At 46.4% G+C, this 26711-nt stretch overlaps 1 protein-coding gene across 1 annotated transcript; it reads left to right on the forward strand.

The window, feature by feature from the left end:
• Positions 1-22886: 22886 nt before the first annotated feature.
• MYOG (myogenin) lies at positions 22887-25049 on the forward strand. The gene is made up of 3 exons (XM_047077365.1): positions 22887-23432; positions 24200-24281; positions 24928-25049. Exons 1-3 carry the CDS (start codon positions 22887-22889, stop codon positions 25047-25049), a joined length of 750 nt encoding a protein of 249 aa, XP_046933321.1.
• The last annotated feature ends 1662 nt before the right edge of the window (positions 25050-26711 follow it).

The following is a 26711-nucleotide window of genomic DNA, read 5'->3' on the forward strand; positions in this document are numbered from 1 at the left end:
GGATACCATAAGTGAGGTCCCACAAGGAAGAAAAGAGAGAGAGCATAGTGGCTCACCGCCCAGAGCAATTTTGCCCTGCAGGCATAATGGTTGTCATCCTTGGAAAGAGAAAAATGTGGGCTACTGGAATCTAGTGTGTAGAGACCAGGGAAGCTGTTGAACATCCTACAATGCACAGGACAGCTTCCCACAATATGGATTCGTGTCTCGCCCATAATGTCAACAGTGTCAAGGTCGAGAAGCCCTGAGATAGCAGAACCAAATCTGCAAAGCTTCTGCTGGGGAATTATCAGAAATAGTATAGGCGATAAGTAAAGGTGCAAACTTAAAGAAATATAAAAGAAGGAATTTGACATATGAGTACAGAGCAAGGCAGTGTATTATCAAGCAGATGTGAAGAAGAACCAGAAAAAAATTCTAAAAATGAATTAAATAAGACAACGGGAATTAAAAATTAGTGGAAGAACGATTTTAGAAAACAGCTTTGAATTATCTAGCAAAATTGAAGGTATACATAGTCTGTGACCCAACAATTTCACTCCTAGTATATAACCTGGAGAAACTCACGCACATGTGCTCCAATATACATGTAAAATAATATATACATACACAAATGCATATACGATATTTAGACCAGCATTGTTGAAAGTAGTTAGTTCCTCCTCAAAAAGGGGGAAGAACTAACCCAACAAGATAGAATGAAATATCCAACAAAAAAAGAATGAAAATGTATAATATACTCATACAACAGACTACCTCACAGCAGTGAAAGTAAATGAACCACATGTACACTTACTGAACCACAGGTACAAACATGGATTAACTTTCAAATAGCATGTTGAATGAAAGAAGCCTCCAAATATGTACAGATTATTAAGTTAAAAGAAAATAGACAAACAAAAACGGACAGAGCGGATAAAACTATGAAGAGAAGCAAAGACTTTAATTACATTGAAGTCAGGGTGGTGGTTACCTCTGGTGGAAGAAGGGGTTAGAGAGCAAGAAAGGACACACAAGGGGCTTCTGGACTATTGACAATGTTCTATTTGTAGGGTGATTACTTGGAATTTGTTTTATAATTAATTGCTAAGATGTGCATTTATTTTTTTCACACTTTTCTGAACCGTGTTGCCTTTTCCCAATTAAAAAAATGTTTCTAGGGGCGCCTGGGTGGCTCAGTCGGTTGGGTGTCTGACTTCGGCTCAGGTCATGATCTCACGGTTTGTGAGTTTGAGCCCTGCATCGGGCTCTGTGCTGACAGCTCAGAGCCTAGAGCCTGCTTTGGATTTTGTCTCCTTCTCTCTCTGCCCCTCCCCACTTGAGCTCTGTCTCTCTGTCTCTCAAAAATAAAATAAATGTAAAAAAAAAAAGTTTCTAAAATGAAGTGGGTAGGTTTAACAGCAAATAGGACAAAGCTGAAGTGAGAATTATCGTACTGGAAGACAAATCTGAAAAAATTATTCGGAACAGTTAATATAACAGTTAAAATAACACTTAAAATAACTGTTATTTTATAACAGTTAAAATAACTCGGAACAGCAGTTCAGAGACACAAAGAGATGAAAAGTATGACAGAAAAATTAAATTGAAATTCTGAAGACATGAGAGAAAGAAGGTGCAGAGTAATATTTGAAGAGTTAGTGGCTAAAATTTTCTTGGAACCGAAGACTGAAAACTCTCCACTAACTGGGGAAGACCACCTAATCACAAACAGTATAAATAAAAAATAATCCACACCTACCTACACCACAGCACAGTGAAATTTTCAGAATGTCTTAAGTTTTTTAGTTCAAAAGAATGAAAATATATTAAAAGCAGTCAGAGAGAAAAGATATATAACCTTCAAGTAAAGGACAATTAGACTGCTTTTTTTCATCAATAGTGAAAGCCAGAGGACAGCAGACTTATATTTTTAATATACAAAAAAAAAAAACCCTGTCATCCTAGAATTATTATTCTTAGTGAAAATATCACCCATGAAAGAAAGACACATAAAAATATGTAATAATTAATGGATTAAAGAGTAAATTATAACGGAAATTAGAAATAGTTAGAAAAGCTTAAAAACAAAAGCACTACATGTCAAATTTGTTAAATATAACTAAAGTGGTACTTTAGAGGGAAATCATAATCTTAAATGTTTATGTCAGAAAATAAAAAGATTGCAAATTAATGTGTTAACCATTCAGTTTCAGAAATTTAATAAAGAATAATAGATTAAGCTCAAAGAAAGAGGAAAAAAGAAAATAAAGATAAGAACCAGAATTAATAAAATAGAAAATAGAATCAGTAATGCCCAAAGTTAGGGTTTTTTTGAAAAGCCCAATAAAATTGATAAATTCTCTGCCAAGACTGATCATCCTATGGCAAGAATAATCAAGTAGGAAAGGGAAGATACAATATACAAAAAAAATTAAGAAGGAAAAGGGGGACAAAATTACATGGGCCACAAGGATTTTGAAAAGGTAGTAAGATGATATTAAGAAAAATTTTATGTGCAAAATTTTGGAACTTCAGATGACATGGAAAAATTCCTAGGAAAATATAATTTACCAAAACTAACTCAAGGAAAAACATCTGAATAGTCTTTTACCCAATGAGGAAATCGAGTCAATAGTTCTACAAAAATTCAAGAAATAAATAATTCCAGTCTTACAACAACTCTTCTAGAAGTATAAAAAGGAGAAAAATCCCCACCTCATTTTACAAACGTAGCATAACTTTGATACCAAAACCAGATCAAAAAAAAGGTACAAGAACATAATTTTATAGGCCATTTATTCCCATGAATATACATGCAAAATCTAAACCAAAATATTAGCAAACCACATATAACAACATATGGAAATATACTACAACTTGACCAACGGTTTGTTCTAGGAATGAAAGCTGCTCTCTCATTTTTTTTAAGAAAATCAATTAATGTAATTCACCACATTAACAGATTAAAGGAGATAGATCATCTCCCTTGTTACAAAAAAAAAAGGAAAAAAAAGAAAAAAAAACCCCAACCATTCGATTAAATATCTGTACCTGATAAAAAACTTTAGCAAACTAGAAGCAGAAGGAAATTGATAAAAGATAGCCTTTAAAAACTCACAGGAAACACTATACATAATGGTGAATCTTTGAAAGAGTCCCTACAAGTTCAGGAACAAGAAGAGAGTATACACTATCATTCCCATTGACCTGGAACTTCTAAGCAAGACACAGAAGGTGGGAAAGGAGAAAAGGAAGGCAGGAAAAAAGTTACAAGAATTGATAAGAGTCAAAATTGTTATTTTTCATAGATGATAAGATTATCTGTGTGACAAACCCTAAAGAATCCACAGATAATTAGAATAAATGGAAGCATTTTGCAGGGTTACTGGCCAAAAAAATCAATATACAGAAATCAATTTCACTTAATTTTATTTCCATGAACCAGCAAAAACAGAGAATATAACTTTTAAAACCACAGCCATACAAAATAAGATCAAAATATAAAGTAACTAGGAATATATCTAACAAAAGATTGCAAGATTTTTATGAAGAAATATTTAAAACTTTATTGAAAGACATTAAAGGGGAATTATTATTTCATGTAACAAACAGTTGTGCATAACCCATTACATGTCAAGTGGTTCTAATGCTTTATAATTATTAACCTACTAACTCCTATAATCAAATCAAAGAAAGACTTTATTATTATAATCATCCCATTTCTAGGCAAGGACACTAGAAACTATCACAGGGTCACAAATCTACTGATTTTCAATGCAGGAGGCAAATCACATCACTAATGTGACCTGTGTAGAAGCCAAGGCCTGGGCTGCCCCATTTATTAAGCACCTTCTATTATTCTGGTCATTGCTCTAGAAACTAAGATACAGTGAAAAACAAGATAGATGTGGTCCCCACTTTCATTGAGTTTTTAGTCTAGGGAGGATTTTTGCTTCTACCTATAAAAACATAATTGGCATCAAATTATCCCGCACACTGAGAACTTTAAAAGCTAGATAAAAGTGTTTGAAGGCACAAAGCCATGGCAGCCAAGACTTGAAGGACCAAGATCCAAAGAAAAGGGAAATGTACTCAGCTAATCCCAACATTGTAAAGACAATTTTTCATCAAGTAATTTGCCTAAATTGTGCACATGTAAGGCAATGCTTCAAGAAACCAAGTAGAAATTTTGGCAATGCTATGGTTCAGGAAAGACAAATTAGAGTTCAGGCTTTCAATTTACCCAGTGGAAGAACTATATCCTAGAAGTAAGGGTCACATGGAAACAGACAAGTCTCAATTGAATCAAGTTAATTTGATCATAATCTATCTGTCTGCCAGAAGAAAATTAAATCCTTATCTGGAGGAAGTTAACATAATCTAGAGCTTCTACAATTTATCAGAAATGATACCTAACAATCAATCAAAAATTGTCAACACAAAAGATTGAAAGCCAAGAGGGAAAAATGAAAAGACCCTTATCCCCAAGAAGAAGAAAATCCAGACCCATAGGTGATTCAGATTTTTTATTTACCAGACAGAGACTTTAAAATAACTATGATTAACGTATTCAAGAAAATACATTAAAGGATGGTATATTTCAGCAGAGGGCTACAATCTCAAAATGGAGAGCCCAGGACTGAAAAATACAATAACATGATTAACAACAAATAATTCATTTGATGGGTCTAACAGATTAGAGTATTGGTGAACTGGAAGATGAATCAATAGAAAAATTCAGATTAAAATTAAAATGACTCTCCCAAAAAGGTGGAAAATATGTTAGACACATAGCATACAGTTAAAATCCCAACATATGTGTAATTGGTGTGACGGGAGAAAAGAAAGATAAGACAGATGCAGTATTTGAAGAGATCCTTCAAATATAAGCATTCTAAATCCTATAATATCCCAAACTGATAGAGGAGGTGGGGAGGGTGGCGTTGAAATAGGTGAAGGGGATTAAGAATATACTTATCGTGATGAGCACTAATACACAGAATTGCTGAATCACTGTATTGTACACATAAAACCAATATAACACTATATGTTAATTATACTTGAATACACACACACACACACACACACAGAGGGAAAAAAGAAATGAAGAAACACAACAAAAGGGCAAAAACAACAACAGAAATGAAGCCATAGATTCAAGAATGTCCATACCCTACCACAGAAAAAAAAAAAACCCATAATTACATCGTAGTAAAACTGGAGAGAACAAAAACAAAGAGAAAATGTTAAAAGTAGATGCGCTAAAAAGATACAGTGTTGCAAAGGAACAGCTATAATACAATTAGCAAACTTTTCAACAGAAACAATGAAAGCCAGAAGACAATGGAATAACATCTTTACAGTGCTAAAAACACATAACTTCAGATTTAGAGTTTATAAACAGCAAAAATAACCTTGGAGTGACATCGGCAAGATGGCGGAGTAGGGAACAGCAGGCTTTGTTCTCCCACAAAAAACAACAGACTTCTATCCACAAACAAAACTAGCCCTGGGAGGGCTCAGTCGTCCAATTAAGAATCTATAGCAATGCCATAGAGCAAAAATCGAGAAAAACCACAAAGAAAGATTGCTAGGGATGTTGACTTAGCTGAGCTGTCTGGAGATGGCTAGGAATAAAGGGTGGGAGCTGTCAGTATCAGCCCCATGGCAGTGCCATCAGGGTCCTTGATGGCCTGCTCCATGGGGACACCAGCAGCTTTTGCCAGCAGGGTAACCAACAGCCTCACACCACATACAAAACTCAGTTCAGATACAGAGACCTAAATGTGAACGTTCAAACAAAACAATGTCTGGAAGAAAACAGAAAAAAAGTATCTTCATGACCTTGCAATAGGCAAAGATTTCCTAAACAGGAACAAAAATCCCTAACTCTAAAGGAAAGTAAGTGAAAAGACATCTTAAGAGAGTGAAAAGGAAACCAGAGAGGGAGAAGATATCTGTAATACTTCTCTCTGACAAAGGACTACTATCAAGAATATGAGGGGGGCACCTGGGTGGTTCAGTCAGTGAAGCCTCTGGCTTCGGTTCAGGTCATGATCTTAACGGTTCGTGAGTTCAAGCCCCATGTCCAGCTCTGTGCTGACAGCACAGAGCCTGCTTGGGATTCTCTGTCTGCCCCTCCCCCCTCAAAATAAATAAACTTTAAAAATATAAACATGAGGAAGTCCTACAATCAATAAGAAAATGATAAAGAATCTAATAGAAAAATGGGCAAAGTACTTGAACAGGAAATTCACAAATGAAGAAATATGAATGGCCAATAAATATATGAAAAAGAAATGCTCAACTTTATTAGTCATCAGGGATATGCAAATTTTCACCACAGGAGATGCCATTCTGTTCCCTCCAGATAAACAAACAGAATTTTTAAGTTTGACAATATCACTATTAGTGGAAGTGCAAATTGATGTAGTCGCCTTGGAAAGCAGGATTTACGTTATCTAATGAAGATGTATATACTCTGTGAGGCAACAATTCCACTTCTACGTATACACCCTAGGGCAAGTCTTCCCTGTAGAAGAAGAATATTCGTGGCAGCCTAGCATCCAGTACTCCCAAACTGGAATGATGGATACTTTTCATCAGCAAAGAATTGAGAAGTAATTCACACAATGAACTCTGCACTATAATTAAAAAACAATGAATGGCAACACGTGCAACACAGATGAAAGAAGCTAGTCACACAAGAAGATGTGTGTGTGCTTTGCTTCCACTGAGAAAATATTCAAAAATATATGAAATCAAACAGTATGTCATTTCGGAATAGAAATGTGATAAAACCGTAAAGAGAAGCAAGGGAATCATGAGCACAGAATTAATGATGAAGGTTAACTCGGATCAAGGAGGGAATGGATAAGATTAGGGAGGCATTCAAAGGCAATGTTGCCATGTTCTGTTCCTTAAAATAGATAGCAGGACCATGAGTGTTTGTTGAATTTTTATTGTTATACATACATTATAACTTACAAATGTTACTTCTTATTTAGTGCTTTTTTAATGTTTATTTTTGAGGGGGAGAGAGAGAGCAGGGAGGGGCAGAGAGAGAGGGGTGGAGAGAATCCCAAGCAGGATCAATGCTAACAGTGCAGAGCTCGATACAGGGCTCAACCACACAAACTGTGTGATCATGACCAGAGCTGAAATCAAGAGTCAGACACTTAACCAACTGAGCCACGCAGGGCCCCTATTTAGTTAAATTTGATACGGCATGTAGAACTTTATGTATTTCACATACATATGGATTTCTGGTCAATTGGCTTGTGATGGAAAAAACATGGCTGCCCCTATACTAGGTTTCACCTAAGAAGCAGACCACAGTCATTTTCATTGTCTCCATGAAGGCCCTGTTGGAATGCTCTTCCTGAGAAGAGGGAATGTCCTGACCAATATGTTCATATAGTGTATCAGTCAGCTTGGGCTGCCATAATAAAATACCACAGGTAGGGTGGCTTAAACACTGTTCTGGGGGCTGGAAGACTAAGACCAGGGTGTCAGCACCATCAGGTTCTGGTGAGGGCCCTCTTCCTGGCTTCCTTCCACTTCTTGCTCTGCTCACATGGCCTTTCCTCAGTGAATACACTTGGAGAGAGAGTAAGCTTTCTGGTGTCTCTTCTTAAAAGGGCACTTCCCTTGTAAGTGGGGATCCCACTGTGGGGTCCCCACCCTCATGACCTCATCCAATCCTAATTGCTTCCCAAACATTCCATCCCCAAATGCCATCTCCCTGGGAGTTGGGGCTTCAACATCTGCATTTGTGGGGGAAATAAACATTCAGTCCATAGCATGTAGCCACCCAGATGAGCTAGTTATTATAATTAGCTAATATATTATTTTAACTAATTATTGCAGGTTGAGAGGGGCACACAGGACTTATATGTGTTTTTAGTGAGTAGGAATGAGAAGAAAGGAAGGGACCAAGGATTCCCACCTCATCCCCCCCAGCAAGGTTAAGGGTTTGCTTAGCTCTGGGGACTCAGAGAGCCACTGCTTCTGAGCCCCTTTGCTGTGGGTGGTGCCTGCCTCATAGTCCCCTCAGGTTTTCTGGGCACATTCCATCCGCCTTACAGCCGCTAGCCCTCCCCAACGGAGGGAGAACAGTGCTTCTGGGCAATTTCTTTAAACGGGCATTTCCTTCCAAAAGAACTGTTCCCCAGAGATTTCCTCGACATCTGCAATGATGGAGAGTCCACACAGAGGCTTGGGAAGAGCTTTAAATTCTAAATTGGAGAAAATAAAAATCCTGCCAGAAACAGAAGAAGATGGGGAAGGATGGAGACAAGGATCTAGGAAGCTTCTGCTTGTGGTCTCGGTATTGGGGTTTCATAGAACAGATGGCCAGGGGTTATTTATAACTTGCAACAGGCAGAGCTGAGATCCGTGAAATGCCAGGGGCTTGGCTGACAATGGATGGGGCCAGGGTAGGGACTGAAACTGCTAGAATGCTAGCTGCGTGTGCGTATGTGTGAGTGTGCATGTGTGTGTCTGTGCACATGCATGTGTGTGCATGCGCGTGCGCGTGTGTGTGTGTGTATGTATGTGTGTGGTGGGGGATGGGGATACATCATGGAAAGGTTATGGAACCCAAGCCCCATCCTACGGGCTAGGTGGGAAATCCCCCAGAGAACCACTGCTTTCAAGAATAATAATAGTCCCACTAATAATAATAAATAGTAACTAACACATTGTTAGCTGGTGTGGTGCCAGGCATTAAGCTAAATGTATTATTATGCCCATTCTCCAAATGAGAAAACTGAGGCTTAGTGAGGATAAGTAACCGACCTAGGGCCTCATAACTCTAAGTGATGAAGCCCTCTGCCTGGCTCCCTGCCTTGTATGGGAAGGAGGAAAGATCAAGGATCTAGACATCTTCCACTGTCACATCAGCCCTTAGCCACCTCAAGAGGCAAGATCACAAGGGGTAGAAATCTGGACCAGGGAATTTGATGTGGTTAGAAGGGGACAGTGACCTGTCAGAGCCAGGGGAGGTACAGACGGAGGCTCTGGACAATGTGTGTGTATATGTGTGTGTACACGTGTGTGTGTGTGCATCCAGGTGATCACTCAGCTGAAGGCAATGTGATTATACATAGAAGACATTACATGTATATTAAATGAATATTTCCTGGCTCTCGAAGACAAGGCAGGCAGGCTGCTGAAGTCCAATATGGTTTACTCCACTCTGCCATCTGTCACCTTAAGCAAGTCACTTCCTTCTCTCTACTTCTCAGTTTCTCCTCTTTAAAATGAGGCAGTTGGTCTAAGACTCTTCCCAGCTCTGATCATCTATGCATCTATGGCTTCACTGGAGTTAGCAGGTGTGGGGGAGGGGGAGGGTTGAGGTTGTCAGAGGTCAGAAGTCAAGCTCTTGGCTACCAACCTCCCCAGCCAAGAACCAAGCCTTGGCAAGGACAGCCAGCAAGAGCAAAGCAAAAGAACACAAGTCAGGAGGCTTGTCTCTGTTGGCTCCATGTGGCAGGGAACAAGGCCATGATCATGCCAACACCCACTCCCAGGGCTATAGGCACTGGTGCCAGGCGTGCCCGCCAACGAGTGGATGGAATGTTCCTAAATTCACGCCTCTAGGAGCGAGGCTGTCTGCCTCAGAATCAGCAAACCACCAGACGGCTTGATGCAGCTCACCATTCCTGCAACAGCCCTTTTGAAGGTCAAGGTGTCCGGCCTCCTGTCTCAATTCGTTTACAATTCCGTTCCCCTCTGAATGACATCTTGACTCAACCCAGTGGGTACCACCAGCATCCAAAGGATCAGGAATTCACCCCAGGTCACAGAGCATGACATGGAGGCTATGATGTTCAGGTCAGCCCAGAGAAAGAAAAATGGCCTGAACTCTCATTCTGTGCCATAGAAGGGACTTGCTTTGATGACATGGGCTCCATTGTTTAGCTCAGCTAATCAGCAAGTACGTAATGAACAGCTACGTGTGCACTTGCTGAATACCTACTATATACCCACTGTAAGGAAGGGTTGTTCACCAAGGTTTTCCAAGGCTTGAGTCTGAGGTAGTAGACATTAATGGAGGAGACCATCCACCAACTTTGGAGTTGGCCAGGCTAGGTTCTAATCCTGCCTCCACCTTCTATTAGTACTATTAACGAATTTCTTAACCATTCTTAACAAATTTCAGACTCCTGGTCTGAAAACTGAGGGAATACCTACTTCATAGCATTATCGTAGGGACCAAAGAGTTCATGTGTATAAAGCATTTATCACAGTGCCTAACAAACAGGAAAGTCCTAAATGGTGATGTAGTTGTTGATGATGACCTAGTAAGGATAGTCACGTTGTCCCCCTTGAGTCAATCCTACTTTGGACCCAGATGACTTCCCCTGACCGGCCAACGCCTACCAGGTGGCACTAGATGGAGAATGCAGCTGCCTCTGGGTTCAGGAATCCAAGAAAACACTGCCCCTCGCCCCTGGACCAGGAAGTACGAGAGCCTCACTAGCCAACAAAGGAAACAGTCTCTTTTGATAATCTGGTTACAGTCAAGAAATATGAAGAGCAGGCAACTGGAGACTTAGGAAGCCAGACACAGAGTTGGGAAAGCAGCCTTATTGAAAGACAGGGGTGGGGAGTCCAGTCCAGTCTGGGAAGAGCAGGTGCCTGAGTTCCTGTCCCAGTCTGGCCCTCTGACCCGCGTCCCAAGGCCTCCACTTCCCCATCTATGAATCATCTATAGACCAAGGGGAGCCGTGGCTAGCAATGTGAAGTCAGAGCTATGTCTCCGCTGTGGAGGGAGGACATGCAGCATGTGAGTTAGCCAATGTCTGGCTACAGGAACTCCATCAATGGTCTGAGAGGGTGCAAGGCCGGCACTTGAGGAATGAAAACAGCCTGCTGAGGAAAAGTCCCTGGGCCTGGGAACCAAGCCCACCCAACCCCACCCCCACCACCCGGAAGCCATCTGCTTTCAGCTGCAGAAAAGCAAACCGGGTCCTGCCTTGGGCTGGCCCAAGCCCCCACGGAGAGGGGAATGCAGACAGGCAATATGGCCCAGGGAAAACGCTCCAGGCACCAGGGCCAGAGGGCAGAACGCAGTGTTCCCACAGCCCGCACGCAATTCAGGGAATGCAACAGATGGATCTGCCCCAACTCCAGGGAAACATTTGGTTCCTTGTCTCACACCGACTCGCTGGAGAGGATGGTGAGGAGGGCCTGGCGATAGACAAAAAAAGAAGGTCGGGAAGGTCAGGGAAGCCAAGCCAGGAAGCTAAGCACAAACTTCCTAAGACCCTTCCAGAGGCTTTGAGCGCGGGGTAACAAAATGCCAAAGCTGGAAGGGACCTTCCAGAACACTGAATCCATCCCTTTGTTTTACAGATCAGGAAACTGAGGCCCCCAGAGAAGTCAGCATAGCACAGTGGAAAGAAACTGCGGAGAGAGACAGGAACTAATTATTTAAAGACGGTGTGGTTTGATCCAGGTTCCTTAACTCCTCTGAGCCTCAGAGAAGTTTCCCCTTTGTAAAACAGGGATTCTGTCGCTACTCCATATACTTGGGAGAAATGAGTGGGGTAATGCACATAGGCCATTTAGCACTGTGGCCAGCACAGAGTAGAGACGCAGTAAATGTTGGCTTCCATTTCGCAAGGTCACATAGGAATCGACAGCAGAGCTAGGACTAGAATACAAATGTCCTGACTCTCCATTTGATGAGTTACACCACACTCCTCATCCCAGCTAAAGGAAAGAGTCAAAGACAAGATATGCCTATAATGTGCTATTAGGGTGGGGTAGGGTGGGGGTGAAGTGATGTTAGAAGGGATTTTCTCATGGCCAAAGCATGGGAATGTATTACCAAGGGTTCCATTTTGGGAGCTTATTTAAGTGTGTGCCTGGGATGGATTAAAGGCTGGGAGTGAACTAAATGTCATCTCAATGACCTGTTCAGCCCGCAGATGCTAGAATTCGACTTACCCAGAGCATGGCTGGTTGCACCCCTCCCTAAGTCCCCGCCTCCAAAAGAAAAGAAACAAATATGCATTCACTCATTCATTCATTCATTCATTCATTCAACATCTATTGAGTATACGTCATGCCCAGAGTAACAGGTTTTCTAATTAGCATTTTGTTATGAGAAAACAGTTTCCAAGATATCAAATGAATAAAAGGTCACGCAATTAGCAAGCAGCAGAGTTAGGACTCAATGCCATCTCTGTCTGCCCTTTGCCCCACGCCATCCACATCTCCGGTCTTCCAATGAGGAGAAAAGAATTAAGATCGTGCCGAGGCCTGATAACCTCAGTGGTGGACATGGACAGAAAGAAGGTCTTGGGACAACTTCTGGCTGGCCCCTTCCTGAGGACAGAAGTAGCCCTTGGAGGCTGCTCTGTGACCTCAATCCTGGAGCTGCTCAGCATTCTCTGGGGGCCCCCCCCTGGGTAGGAATCTCTGTCTAGGACTCCACGGCTCCCTCAACAGGGCCCCTCCCTGCAACATCCTCACCACCTGGGAGCTCTCCTGGGTCTGCCATATTCACATCTCTGTCCTGAGTACCGAGGGGCAAGCAAAGAAGGAAATTCAGAGCCTGAGGACGAAGACACAGTCCCTGTCTGATGGAGAGACATATTCTTGTGTCCTCAAGGAGCCCCCCACTCATTAGGGAAGATGCAGCCCGCTCCCCAGAGAACTCCCAGGATGACAGAGCAAAAGAAAAAAAACACTACTGCTGCTTCCAGGAAGCTCCCAGTCTGATGGGGGAGACATGGACAGAAGGCACATTCAACAGTGATAACGGAGCTAAAGTTTATTGAATATATACTAAGTGCCAAGCACTTTATAAATATGAACTCATTTAATCTATACAACAACTCTATGAGACAGGTCCTATTTTTATCCTTATTAAAAGATTTAAAAAGTAGAGGCACAGAAAGGTCAAGCCACTTACATAAGATCACAAAGCTAAAAAGTGACAATGCCAGAATTAAAACCCGGGTAGTCTGGCTCAGGGGTCTCTCAAGTAAAAGACCAAGAAAAACCAAGCAGTCCAGTTGCCGTGGATTCCAGGTAACTGATGATACTGGATCGGGTCTGAGAAGGCTGCCTGAGGAGCATAGTGTCTCAGGTCTTGCTTGGAACTGAGGACCCGGGGATAAGGTTCCAGAAAGCCCTGGAGCAGAGAGCAGGCCCGCTGAGATCTGGATGGGAGAGCCAGGCTGGGGGCAGTAGATGTAGAACCCCTGGAGGAGGAAGACCAGGAGCACTTGTGAAGAGTTTAGATGAAGCACCTGCGAAAGGCCAGTGAGCCTGCCATGGAGGGAGCTGGCTGGGACAGAGGAGCCCCAGAGCAGAGAGGAATTTGCTTGGGGAAGAGCACAAGGAAATATCCGATGTGAAACTTTCCATGGGGAAGGTTCTTCAGCACCAAGCCCGGGGGTGAGACTGGGGATGGGGAGTTGGAGAGGAGGCAAGCAGCTTGTCAATGGCTCAGCCACACACTCCCCCCCCCCACCCCCAGGCCCAACAGGGCTCCCCAGCACAGCTCTCTTTAGTGCACCCATCTCAAATACTCTAACTAGTTGATTATTGACTAACATACTAATCATGAGTTGGGCTTTGGCATGAGACGGCTCTGTCTGCGGTCCTAGCTTTACAGTTTACCAACTGCCTACCCTCTCTGGGCTCTGCATGCTCATCTGCAAAATGCTGATGATAGTAATTATCTTACGGGGATTGTTGTGAGGGTTACATGAGTTACAGTTATCTAGCACTTAGCACAGATCTTGGCAGAAATGACTCAATAAGTAATGATCCATGGGTCATTTAAAAGTTTAATTGCCAATTACTTGGGGATTTTCTAGAAGTCTCTGTTATTGGTTTCCAGTTTGATTCCATTGTGGTCAGAGCACATGCTCTTTCTGGAATAAGTATTTTTAAATCCATTGAGGCTTTTTTAGTAGCTCAGCATATGATCTACCTTGGTCAGTGTCCCATGTGCCACCTATTGTTGGGTGGAAAACCCTACAAACATCAGCTGGCAAACTGATGGAATGAGTAGTCTTCTGTTTCTTCATTGATTTTACCTACTTATTCTGTGAATTACCAAGAGAGGATTTTTGAAATCTCTAACTAAAATCTTGGATGCATTGGGGCGCCTGGGTGGCTCAGTCAGTTGAGCATCCGGCTTCGGCTCAGGTCATGATCTTACAGTTTGTGGGTTCAAGCCGCTCATCAGGCTCTGTGCTGACAGCTCAGTGCCTGGAGCCTGCTTCAAATTCTGTATCTCCCTCTCTCTCTCTGCTCTTCCCCTGCTCATGTTCTGTCTCTCTCTCTCTCTCCCCTTCAAAATTAATAAAAACATTACAATCTTGGATTTATCTATTTCTCCTTAAGTTTTGTCATTTTTGCTTCATCTATTTTGAAGGTCTATTATTAGGTACATAGACATTCAAAAATTAATATGTCTTATTGATAAATTGACCCCTTTATCATTATGTAGTATCTCTCTTTATCCCTAGTAATATTCCTTGTTCTGAAATTTGTTTTCTGATACTAATATAGCCACTCCACATTTTTTTTTAAGATTTTTTTTATTTTTTAAGTAATCTCTACACCCAACATGGGGCTCAAACTCACAATCCCAAGATCAAGAGTCACATGCTCCACCAACTCAGCCAGCCAGGATCCCTCAAATTTCCTATGATTAGTGTTTGCATGGTACGTATGTTTCCATCATTTTACTCTCAACCTGTGTCTTTATGTGTCAAGTTAAGTTCTTGCAGACAGCCTATAGTTGGATATTGCTGTTTATTCAGTCATACTATTTACATTTAATGCAGTGATACAGTTGGGAGTAAATCTACCATCTCATAAATTGTTTTCAATTTGTCCCATCTGCTCTTTGTTCCTCTTTGTCTCTTTTCCTGTCTTCTTTTAGATTAACCGAGTATTTTTTCACATTCCAATTTATCTCTAGTATTCGCTTATTAGCTTCATTTTAGTTTTTAGCAGCTCCTCTAATGTTAACAATATGCATCTTTAACTTTTCAGTCTACTCTCAAATAATATTATGCTATTTCACATATAATGCAGAAACCTTATAACAGTATATTTCCCACCTCCCCTTCTCTGTACTGTTGTTCTCATAACTCTATTTTTATATTATATACCCTACAACACATTGTTACTATTTTTGCCTTAAATAGGCAAGTATCTTTTAAATAAAATTTTAAATGAGGGGGTATTTGGAATCCTTTTTATATTACCCACATGTTCAGCACTTCTGATACTCTTCATTCCTTTATGCAGATTCAAGTTTCCATCTTGTATTGTTTTCCTTCTGCCTAAAGAACTTCCTTTCACATTTATTATAGTGACTATCTCCTGGTGATAAACTCTGCTAGCTATTCCCTGTCTGAAAAAGTCTTTACTTCACCTTCATTCTTGAAAGATATTTTTGTTGGATATAGAAGTCTTGGTTTATAGTTTTTCTTTTAGCACTTTAAAGATGTTGTTCTATTGTCTTCTGGTCTTCATAGTATCTGATGATAAATCAGTACTTTTTTTTTTTTTTAACTTGGTTCCCCTATATATAGCATGCCACTTTTTCTCTGGCTGCTTTTAAATTTTTCTTTTTACCACTGGTTTTTGGAAATTGGATTATGATATGCCTTGGTGTGGTTTTTTTGTGTTTATTCTTGGGGGAGTTATTAAATGATTTATATTTATGAGTTTATAGTTTTCATCAAATTTGGAAATCTTTTTTTTTTTTTTTTTTGAGAGACAGAGAAACAGAGTACCCAGGGGGAGGGCAGAGAGAGAAGGAGACAGAATCCAAAGCAGGCTCCAGGTTCTGAGCTGTCAGCACAGAGCCCGATGTGGGGCTCAAACTCACAAATCGTGAGATCATGACCTGAGCCAAAGTCGGACGCTTAACCAACTGAGCCACCCAGGCGCCCCTGGAAATCTCTTTTTAAGTAGGCTCCACGCCTAGCCCAATGCAGGGCTTGAACTCACAGCTAGGAGATCAAGACCTGGGCTGAGATCAAGAGTCAGATGCTTAACCAACTGAGCCACCCAGGTGCCCCAAATTTGGAGATGTCTAGCCATTATTTCTTCCAACATTTTTCTGCCCCTTTCTGGGACTTCAATTACATATATGTTAGTCCACTTGATGTTTTCCCACAGGTCAGTGAAATGTGGTTCACGTTATTTTCTCTGTGTTTCATTCTGGATATTTCTACTGCTTTGTATTCAGATTCAGTGAACTTTTTTCTGCAGTGTCTAATCTGTTATTGATATGCAATGGACTGAATGTTTGTATTCCCACCAAAATTCATATACTGAAGTCCTTGCCCCCAGTGTGGTGGTATTTGGAGATGGGGCTTTGGGGAGGCAATTAGGTCATGAGGGTGAGAGGCTGGTCTGATGAGATTAGGAGCCCTTATAAAAAGAGCTTGACATCTCTCTCTCTTTGTACACATGCACTGAAGAAAGGCCATGTGAACACACAGAAGGAAGGCAGCCATTTCCAAGCCAAGAAGAGAGCTCTCACCAGAACCCAACTGTGCTGGTCGGTACCCTGACCTCAGACTTGCAGCCTTCAGAACTGTGAGAAAATAAATGTCTGCTGTTTAAGCCCTCCTGTCTATGGTATTTTGTCATGGCAACAAAGCAGACTAATCTATAATCCCATCCAGTGGAACTATAATCCTTTTTTATATCTTCTAATTCTCTCTTCATTATGTTCATGTTTTTCTTTAAATCCTTAAACATATTGAGCATATCTATAATAGCTCTTTTAATGGCCCTGCCTGCTAATTCTATCTTCCCTATCATTCCTAAATCTATTTCAATTGACTGATTTCTGTTTGTGGGTCACATTGAAATAAAATCTTCAGAGAAGACAAGAGTAACGGGATCAATAGGACGGGGAGAGTTCCCAAGTCCCCACAGTTAACAGGTGGCAAAACAACTTGCTGTTGGCAGGGAAGACATTTTTCATGGCCCCCATCTTAAAAGATAGAAAAACGAAGCCTAGGGCAGGGAAGAGACTTGCCTCAAACCACACAGCTTGGGACTTGGCAGAAGAGATCCTATCCCCCACACCCAGCCACCTGACTTTTCTATCCCAGAAGACTCCCTTTCTATCAGTCTAGAGCCTGGGCCACTCCTGCGGAAACCTAGGAAAAGCTGGATGTCTGAGTTCCAGAGAGGGGAATGCAGGGAGGGTCTTCTAGCACATTCTGGGAAGGGGTGGCTGTTGGGAGAGGTATTGGGGAGGAGAAGACAGAGCCAGAAGAAAAGCAAAGGCATCTCCACCCAGGCAGCAGCTGCTCCCAAATATGTCACAACTTGTCAAAGAGGCAGAAATAGAAGCTGTCTATGGAGTGGAAGGGGGTGGGGCAGCTTCTGAACCCACAGTGAGGGCAGAAGCTTCTGAATCCACAGGGAAGACAGAATGGGGTGGGGTTAGAAAGGAAGGGGACCGGGTGGGGGGCTAAGTCCGGGGGCGAGTATGACAAATACATGCCAGGCGGTTCTAGGTGGGCCGAAATGAGTCCCGAGAACCATCTGGTTGCACTTCAGTGAGACTGAGTATGGGAGCAGAAGTGGAGATGGGAAAAGGACAAAACATCCAAAGAAACCTGCCCTCTCTGATCCTACAGGTCCATTCTTTAGGGCCAGGCCCGCTTCAAACGAGTCTCCAAACAGTCCGACTCTGACCCTATGAGCACTTCCTCCAGACCCACGTGCTGAGTCAGAAAAAGAATGTTACCTCTCAAAGGGCTACTTGGATCATTCATATCAGCATCTTGATTTGCAAACAGGGAAAATGAGACCCAGAGAGGAGAAACAACACCAACGTGCCCCGACTCCTTATCCGGGGTTCCTTCTTCCACATGCCCTTCGTTTCCTCACAGTATTTGTCTTAATCCAGAGCTAAGGCCCAGCTCACACAGGAACACGGAATACGCATAAGAAATCCTCAGCCGTATTTCCAAAGGCGCCCAGGTTCACACTGGCACACTCTCTGCTGAAATCTGGTCTGGTTATTTTTAAACCTAGCTCTGTGCTTTGTGTCCACCAATCACCTCTCCATGACCCCCACTCCCTGGGGACCCATTCCCTTCCGCCTCCAGGCCCACACCTTCCCCCACCCCAAGGCCAGAGATTCTTGATGAATGAGCCTGGCTCTGAGCTCCAGATTCCAGGCAGGGACGGATTTCCCAGTGGTTATCTGATGCTCAGTCCTCAATGGAAACAATGTGTGGCCTCCGGAGGCCTAGCGCCCCCCCCCACACCCCTCACCCCTCAGCTGGGGCTCCCATCTGCCTCGAGACCTCTCCTTTTGTCTCAAACCCTCAGGCTTCCTTCGGTCTCTCCAGCCTAGTGTCTCTCACCCGTCTCTCCTATCTTCTGTTCATCTCTCCACATCTCCCTGACTCTCCATTCGAAGCCTAAAGCAGCTCCGGTCCCTTCACTGCCTCCCACCCGGAAAGCAGGTACTCACTTGAAGCATGTTCCTCACCTGTCAGGTTCAGGGAGGGAGATGAGGCACTGGGATTCAGCCCCAAGGCCTAAGATCAGGCCCCCTTCACACTTCTGACACTAGTGCTCTGTACACCCTTGGCAAGTCACATCCCCACCTCTGGGCCTCAGTTTCCCAGTGTGTAGAAGGAAGAAGGTGGACTAGCTAATCCTTAGGCTACCTCCCAGCTCTGATATTCTACGATTCTGTGATCGGTTCTCACCCTGCTTGCAAGGCTACTGCTCCCCCAATAATCAAGCTGATTTGGATGCCACGTTCATGCATCTAGGTCCTTGAAATGTACACACATTTCTGCCACCTAAGCCCTACCTAGTTCCCATCCATAACACCCAGAGACCCAGGCTAAGAAAACAAAAGGGGGGGGGGGCTTGTACGGAGAAGCCAGAGGCTCCTGCCCTTCCAGACCCTTCTCCTTCTTGCTCCTCTACTTCCAGAATCGAGGCTCCAGAATGGGAAACTTGCTTTGATGTTGGCCAAACCACATGGCAGCCCAGGTCAGCCCACCTGCGAGGTCAGCAGGGACTGGAAGAGGCTAGGAGCCAGAGAGTAAGGCTGAGTATGTAGAGCAGGGTGGGGAGGAAGGGCCCGCAAGGCAGGTGAAGGGGATTTCTGGGCATTTTGAAATCCAACCACTACCATGCAAATGAGATCAGCCCAGCAGACAAACAGACAGAATCGAGTTGAGACAGACAGGGTGGGGACACAAACAGCTTGGCCCTGGAGCCCCCACCAGGGATAAGGGCTTCCTCCGGAGGGAGCAGGGGACGGCTAGAGGAGGCTACAGTCGGGGCAGGGGGCCCTGAGTGTCCAAGCCAGCAGGGATGGGGATTAGGGCCCGACGCCCTGCTGTCAGGTTAGAGCTGATGGATCACCGCTGGTGGTGGAGCACAAAGGCTGTTCTGTGCTTGGCACCAATGTGTTCCCATCCATCAGAGGGCAGCCTGCATGGGGTGGGTGAGTGTGCAGGGGAGGAAGGCCAAGCCCCTAAATGCGGCTGTTCCACAGCTCGGCTAGGAAAGAGGAGCAGGGTGGATAGAGGGCCAACCCCCCATCAGGGTTTTGAGGCCAGAGATACCTGGGCCGCCCTATCTTCTCGGGCCTGGGAGGGTCTGTGCCCCACAGCTGGGCCCTGACGTGGTCCTCGGCACTTACTTGGGCAGACGTACGCAAGCACAGCTACAGACAGGGATGCACTGAGACCCGGACGCACAAGATCACTCTAGCCCTGCAGCCCCACCCTCACATTTGGTTACAAGCAAACGTTACACGCACAAAGCCACACTCCCATCAATCCCATAGGTGCTCCCATAGGCTCCTATTCAGTGCCCTCACCCAGGTCCCGTCCCAGCCCCAGGGACTGACACAGAGTGGGCTCCTAGGGAACTGGGTTCAGCCGATGAAGGGGGGGATTAATAAATTCTTTCTCTGGATTACAGGATAGTACTCCTTTACCACTTACCGCTTCCCACCTTGGTTAGATAACTTTGTGCGCTCATCTTACCCAGCTGTGACTATTTGCAGGCACAAAGACCACATCGTCTTCACATCAGTGACCCCAACACCCAGCGCGAGACGTGCAATACAGGTTTCTTGATCAAAAGAGTTGAGTGAATAAATATATAGGCACCTGGGGTGAGACCAGGTTTTCCCTCCCCCGTTCCTGCTCTTCTGGTCCCCTGGAGGCAATAATGGCCAAGGCAATAGACTGGGGGGGGGGGGGCCAGGAGTGGAGGACAGGACAAAGCAAGGAAAGGGACTAACATTTATTGGGTGTTGCCATGTACCGGGTGCCCTTTCATTAATACAACCATCATCCTCCTACCTCACACACACACACACACACACACCCCTTGGCCAGCCGAAACATGCATCCTCTCCTGGTGGAATCCATCCTCCTGCCTGAGTGGATTGCTCAGGCCTCCAGCACCCCACTCCTGGGTTACTGCCATGGTTTTCTATGTGGTCTCTTTGCCTCAGCTTTCCAGTCCCTCCACGCTCAGCTGGGCCTCCTCTCATCTCTACACACTTGTCCAATCGCCCACTTACTGGACCCCGCGTGCCATACAAACCCTCCACCCAGTGCCCCCTTCCTCTCTTCTCATTTAATTCTCACCTGTTCCCCAAGACCCAGCACAAACCCTCCTCCTCCTCAAGCCTTCCACAGAGACCCAGACTTGGTGATTCTGACTTTCTATAAACTCCTGAAACACTGAGCCCACTCACTGGCAATCGATCACGGCCCCTGTGTTTACTGCTGAATTAAAATAGCTCTCTCTCACATTATAATTTAACATTCACGTTTCAGTGTCCATGTTTGCCAACCAGATAGTAAGATCCTGGAAATCAGAACAAGCCCAGCTCTCCTGCTTCCATTTTTAGAGGACGCGAACACACTGTTTAGGGGCAAGGCAGATTGGATCCCAAAAGGACAAAATGATGCAAGTTTTTGGTTTCCACGGTAACTTCAACATCCTTCTTTTCCCAAGGCTCATAGGACTGGAGTGTAAACTGAGGCCAGGTTTTTCTTTGCTTGGAAGGATGTGGGTTAGAAATAGCAATTCTTCCTCAACCCAGCTGGTCGGGGTCAAAAGCAGGGTTTAGAACCCATAGCCCCCAGACTGCCACACTGGTAAGGCCAAGAACCCAGTTAAGACCCCATTGCTTTCCTCAACATGTGTGGGGTTTTTTCTTTTCTAGCTACGACCCCTCCTCATCTCTGTTCCCTACCCCAGACAGACACCGGCATTTTCCCGGCTCCTCACCATAGACCACAAGCGACAGGACATCCAGGTCCGTCAAGCTCCAGTTGGATCTCACCTCCCCTGAGAAACCCTCTCTGAGTCCCAGCACCATACTTCCTCCTTTTACTGTCCTTGCCACTGATTGAAACTTATAACACCAATCTCAAATGTCAAGTGGAGGATGGATCAGACTTAGTCCACGGGTTCCTAGAGGAAAAATGGGGACCAAAGAATAAAAGAGGGAACCGATGGCAGTTCAAAACCCAGAAGGCCTCCCTGTGGCCAGAGCTGCACCTCAGTGGGACGGGTTGCCTTGTGAGGTCAGTAGCAGCTGGACGATGGCCACCTGTGAAGGGGACTGAGGCATCATGGGTTGGGTAGACCTCAGGGGTCTACAAATGGTAAGGTCCTCGAGGGCAGAGACCCTGCCTAGGGCGTCCCTGTGACCAACCCCTCAGCCCGAAGACTGAGCTTGTTCTCTGCTGGTCTCTCAGGCCTGCCCACAGCATTGGGAGCATTGGTCCTCTCAGGCCCCAAACTCTGCTGAGGGGTGACCATGGGCTGAGAAGCGGGAAGGTTAAGTAGTCCCTTCTCCCCCTGACATTTGAGACCTACATGCTACGTGTAAAACTGATGGCTTAGACAGGAAGATGCGGAACAACCGAGCCAGGTGGTCAAGGAGAAGGGAGAGTCAAAGTGAGTCTGGAGGATTCTGCTTTCTCTCCCTCCCACTCCACCCACTCAGGAAAAGCTTGGGGTCCCAAGGGGGCAGGAAACAGAGTTCAAGAGGCGACACAGAAGGACAGATAAACGATCCAGAGGGAGAGAGAGGGAAGAGGCCGAGGGTTTAATAGATCTTGACCTTGCCACAGAGGGAAAGGTGTAGCCTATTAGTTCTAATTCTTGCTCTGCCCCTGACCAACTGAGTTAAAAGGAAAACCTCTACTGACCCCTGCCAAAAAGACCAAAAAATTCCTCTCGCCTCAATTGCCCCCGTCACAGGAGACCTAAGCGACAGAAGATGTCAAGGCTGCTTTGAAAACCCAGAAGGTTGAAGCCATTTGACCCTCCAGGTTTCAATCCTTCTTACCCCTGGACACTGAGCCCACACACATGCCCCAAATTTGAAGCAGTCTCATGCTTCTGACTGATGGAGCCTGGTTAAGGTGCTGTCAGGAAGCCGGGGGATGGATACTTTGATTTCTTAAGGCCTCTTCCAGCCTGAACCCTGCCTTTCCTTGTTCCCTCCCCTCAACAAACCCCCCCCCACACACACACACACATCTTTGGGACTAGCAAGGAGACAGCAGGCAGGCCGCCCGGCTAGGAGTAATTGAAAGGAGCAGATGAGAGGAGAATGTGTGTCCTCCCCCACCTCCCCTGCCCCACGGGGGCTGCTGAGAAATGAAAACTAATCAAATTACACCGACGGCCTCCCTCCCCGTGCACAGGAGCCGGCCCAGGCTGGGGCAAGCGGGCTGGGTGGGGTGGGGGCTGGGGGCAGAGGGAAGGGGAATCACATCTAATCCACTGTAAACGTCTTGATGTGCAGCGACAGCTTAGGGGGGGCTCAGGTTTCTGCGGCATTGGCTATATTTATCTCTGGTTCCATGCCAGCGGGGAGGGTTTAAATGGCACCCAGCAGTTGGCGTGAGGGGCTGCAGGAGCTTGGGGGCCAGTGGCAGGAACAAGTCTCTTCCGACCCCATGGAGCTATATGAGACATCCCCCTACTTCTACCAGGAACCCCACTTCTATGACGGGGAGAACTACCTGCCCGTCCACCTCCAGGCCTTCGAGCCGCCAGGCTACGAGCGGACTGAGCTCAGCCTGAGCCCTGAGGCCCGAGGGCCCCTCGAAGACAAGGGGCTGGGGACCCCCGAGCACTGCCTGGGCCAGTGCCTGCCGTGGGCCTGCAAGGTGTGTAAGAGGAAGTCGGTGTCCGTGGACCGGCGGCGTGCGGCCACACTGAGGGAGAAGCGCAGGCTCAAGAAGGTGAATGAGGCCTTTGAGGCTCTGAAGAGGAGCACCCTGCTCAACCCCAACCAGCGGCTGCCCAAGGTGGAGATCCTGCGCAGCGCCATCCAGTACATCGAGCGCCTACAGGCCCTGCTCAGCTCCCTCAACCAGGAAGAGCGTGACCTCCGGTACCGGGGCGGGGGCGGGCCCCAGCCAGGGGTAAGTGAGCGTCTCCCCCCCACCAGCCGCCCCAGGGGGAGGGGGTGCAGGAGGCCCCTGGACGGCTTCGGGACCCCAGTGTGGGGTTCAGTCAGAGGGTTGGAGCAGGTGGGGTCTTGGGGGCTGCAGCACCCCCTCCTTCCTCACAGCTGGGCGGTCAAGTTGACCTCCTGTGTCCCTCTGTCCTTTCAGGCCAAGCTAAAGGCCACAGGGAGAAGCAGAGGTGGAGGGGGGTGGCAGAGAACAGAAGGACGGGCGGATCCAAGAGCAAGTCCAGAGTCAGCCTGGGTGGGAGTGAGAATTAATCCCAGCGCCTAGGGATGGGGTCCAAAAGGCAAGGCCAAGCGTCGCTTTGCCCCACCACCCCATCTTGAGTGTGGCTGAGCAGAGGCAACACCTACCCAGGGTCTCTCAAGAACCCCAGCGGGCCTGCACCTGCTTCCTTCACCTTATCCTTCACCCTTATCGTAAGGTCAGGAAAACCAGGAACCCTTTTAAACCGGGTGTCCTGTGAGGACAGAATCGCCACCCAGAATGGAGGACAAGAAAGGCCTGGCAGTAGGGGCTCTGTGGCCAGGCAGGGAGCGGGGGCATGAAAGTTGCTGATGGGGAAGATCCTGAGGCCAGGGGTACCCCGGGCTGGAGGGCTGCAGCCTGTGGCTCACCCTCCAGCCCCACAAGGGGAGCTTTTGCCCATTGGAACTGGACAGAGAGACACCATCAAGAATGGCTGTGCTCTGACCTTGGGCCTTCACCCCGTCTTGCAGGTGCCCAGTGAATGCAGCTCCCACAGTGCCTCCTGCAGTCCAGAGTGGGGCAGCACATTGGAGTTTGGTCCCAACACAGGGGGTAAGTGAGACCCGGACCCTCATAACCTTGGCTTGACCCCATCAGCCTGTCTCTAGGCCCAGTTGTCTCCTTTTACCTTGCTTCTTGCTCCAGTCCTCTTGCCTTTGGCTTCTCCAGGGAACTGCTGAACCCGGGGTTCCAAATGGCGGGCCGTGAGGCCCTGTGCCTCCCTGAGACCTTGACCAGCTAAGGAGTGGTCTAGGCCTCCTGCAGCTCCCCGACCAAAGCCTGGTGCCTGACCTTCTCCACGGAGAGGGGAATGTCCCTGCCCCAGGGGTCCCTGGGAATTGCCGAGTCAGTGCTGCAAAACTGGGCCAGCAAAGGACAGTTCCAGTCTCCCAGGATACACCGTCCTGGCTCCATCTCAGAGTAGCTGCTTTCAAATCCTAACCCCACTAGGGGAGCTCAGAGAGAAGGCACATGCGTTCAGTGTTCACACACACATGCACACGCGTGCACACACACACGCACACACACACATATGCTTGGCACTGGGAAAGGCATGGGCTAGTGGGTAGGATTCTTGAGTTTTGCGCACTCATCTGTCCTGGGAAACCTGTGCCACCCCCAAAGACCTTGTTCCCTGTCCTGGGTCTTGAAACCCCCTTCATCACACAGGTGACATCCTCCCCCCTTCTCCTTACAGATCACCTGCTCACGGCCGACCCCACGGACGCCCACAACCTGCACTCTCTCACCTCCATTGTGGACAGCATCACAGTGGAAGACGTCTCTGTGGCCTTCCCAGATGAAACCATGCCCAACTGAGATTGTCTGCCAGGCCGGGCGTCCATGAGAGCCCCCACGCTGGCCACAGATGCCACCGTCCCCGCAGCAGGGGCTTCCTCAGCCAGGCTGTCCTGATGCCAGAGGGCCAGTGCCGGGGCTATCAAATGCCAGCCTATCCCCTTCCTCATCCATGTAAGGTTAACTCGCCACCCAGAGAGGGAACGGATGCTCTCGTGTAGCTGACTCCTTACAGCAAGGAGCATGCCGTTTCCCGGGAAATAGAGCAGGGGACCAGAGTGCCCCTCGTGTATGCCCTGTCTCGGGGCAAACTCAGGAGCTCCCCTTTGTTCATAGTGCAGCCTCCAATTCCACCCCCTCAAAAGAAACGGTCTGAGAGACGATGACAGTGTCCTGACCAGGACAGGCTGTGTGCATCTTCTGTTCTTGTCTTTTCCTGATGCCAGGGGCTGGGCTGGGCCTGCCCTGAATCGAGGGAGAGGAAAGGGAGAGGAGCAATCCTCTGTTCCCAAGTCCCTGGGGGGCCAAGCTTTTGCAGTGAATATCGGGAACCTTCCAGTGGTTTTATGTTTTGTGTTGTTTGTAAAGCCGCCATCTGACCAAGGTCTCCTGTGCACAAGTGGCCAGGGGCAGGCAGGGAGGGGGGCAGGGGCTCTTGGGGGTGATTTCTTTTCTTAACTAAGCATTGTGTGGTTTTGCCATTGTTTTGTATTTTTTTTTTTTTTGCTAACTTATTTGGATTTCTTTTTTAAAAAACGAATAAAGACTGGGTGCTAGAAGAATGTCTGTGATGATGTGGAGGGAGGGGGTGCCCGCCGCTCCTGCCCCTCCCCCTCCAGTGGTGCAGACACACCTCAGGGAGCAGGCCTGCTAAGGATCGGAGCTGATGGGGCTCCAAAAGCAGCCGGGGCACTACCTTGCTGCTGGTCACCAGGTACTGGGAGCCCCACTCTTTTTACCATTCTGAAGGGAGCGGGGTGTGGTCCACAGGCTGGGGGAGAGCCAGATCCACAAACACCTTGTGGGACAAGAAGGAAACCCTGGCAAACATTCTGTGTCACTCTTTCTTACTCACGGACACCGCAACGGTCTGTGTGCTCCATCTCAAACCCCAAGGGGTCCATCCCAACTAATGAGCATGCTCTGTGCCCAGCGCTCATCCCACAGCCCGCAGGCAGGGTTGTAGGGTGGGAATTTGCAGGTTTTCCCCTCTCCCTGCTCCCTGCCTCTCCTCTGGTGCCACGTTACCAGGAGCCCTGCAGGAAAGTGGGAGGGGATTAAATCAGCATGATTGGGGTCAGACACTGCCACTTCCTCGCAGGCAGGCCAACTAGCATGTCCCCTTACCAAACCCTTCCGTTCCTCCAGGCCAAAGAGGATTCTGGCCCATGCCCACAGCTCAGAGGATGACGGCAGTTCCGCTGGGGGTGAGGGGAGGGCCTCACCAACAATCACAGGAAGAGAAGCTGGGGTTTTCTTCATATGGGATGCTATCTTCCAACTGCCAGCTGAGGGGAGAAGGTGGGTGGAGAATAGAGAAGATTCTGGACAGAAATTACATAAGGACTAGCTGGGGAGAGAGCAGGAGCTAGAATCTGAATGGCTCGTGAACATCTACTAAAATTTTGATTAATTCCAACTGCTTGAGGCTAAACTTGTCTGATGTATTGCAAATTATAAATT

Source organism: Lynx rufus, unplaced genomic scaffold (assembly GCF_022079265.1).
Source record: "Lynx rufus isolate CCGP_SWC_20201006 ecotype Redwood Valley unplaced genomic scaffold, mLynRuf1.p SCAF_15, whole genome shotgun sequence".
In the NCBI taxonomy this organism is placed as follows: Eukaryota; Metazoa; Chordata; class Mammalia; order Carnivora; family Felidae; genus Lynx; species Lynx rufus.

What these genes read in the sequence shown, in the direction of transcription:
- MYOG (XM_047077365.1), top strand. Translation starts at nt 22,887, where the DNA reads ATGGCACCCAGCAGTTGGCGTGAGGGGCTGCAGGAGCTTGGGGGCCAG. An exon ending in GGGGCGGGCCCCAGCCAGGG is followed by an intron (nt 23,433 to 24,199) that starts GTAAGTGAGCGT and finishes CCCGTCTTGCAG; the next exon opens with GTGCCCAGTGAATGCAGCTC. An exon ending in GTTTGGTCCCAACACAGGGG is followed by an intron (nt 24,282 to 24,927) that starts GTAAGTGAGACC and finishes TTCTCCTTACAG; the next exon opens with ATCACCTGCTCACGGCCGAC.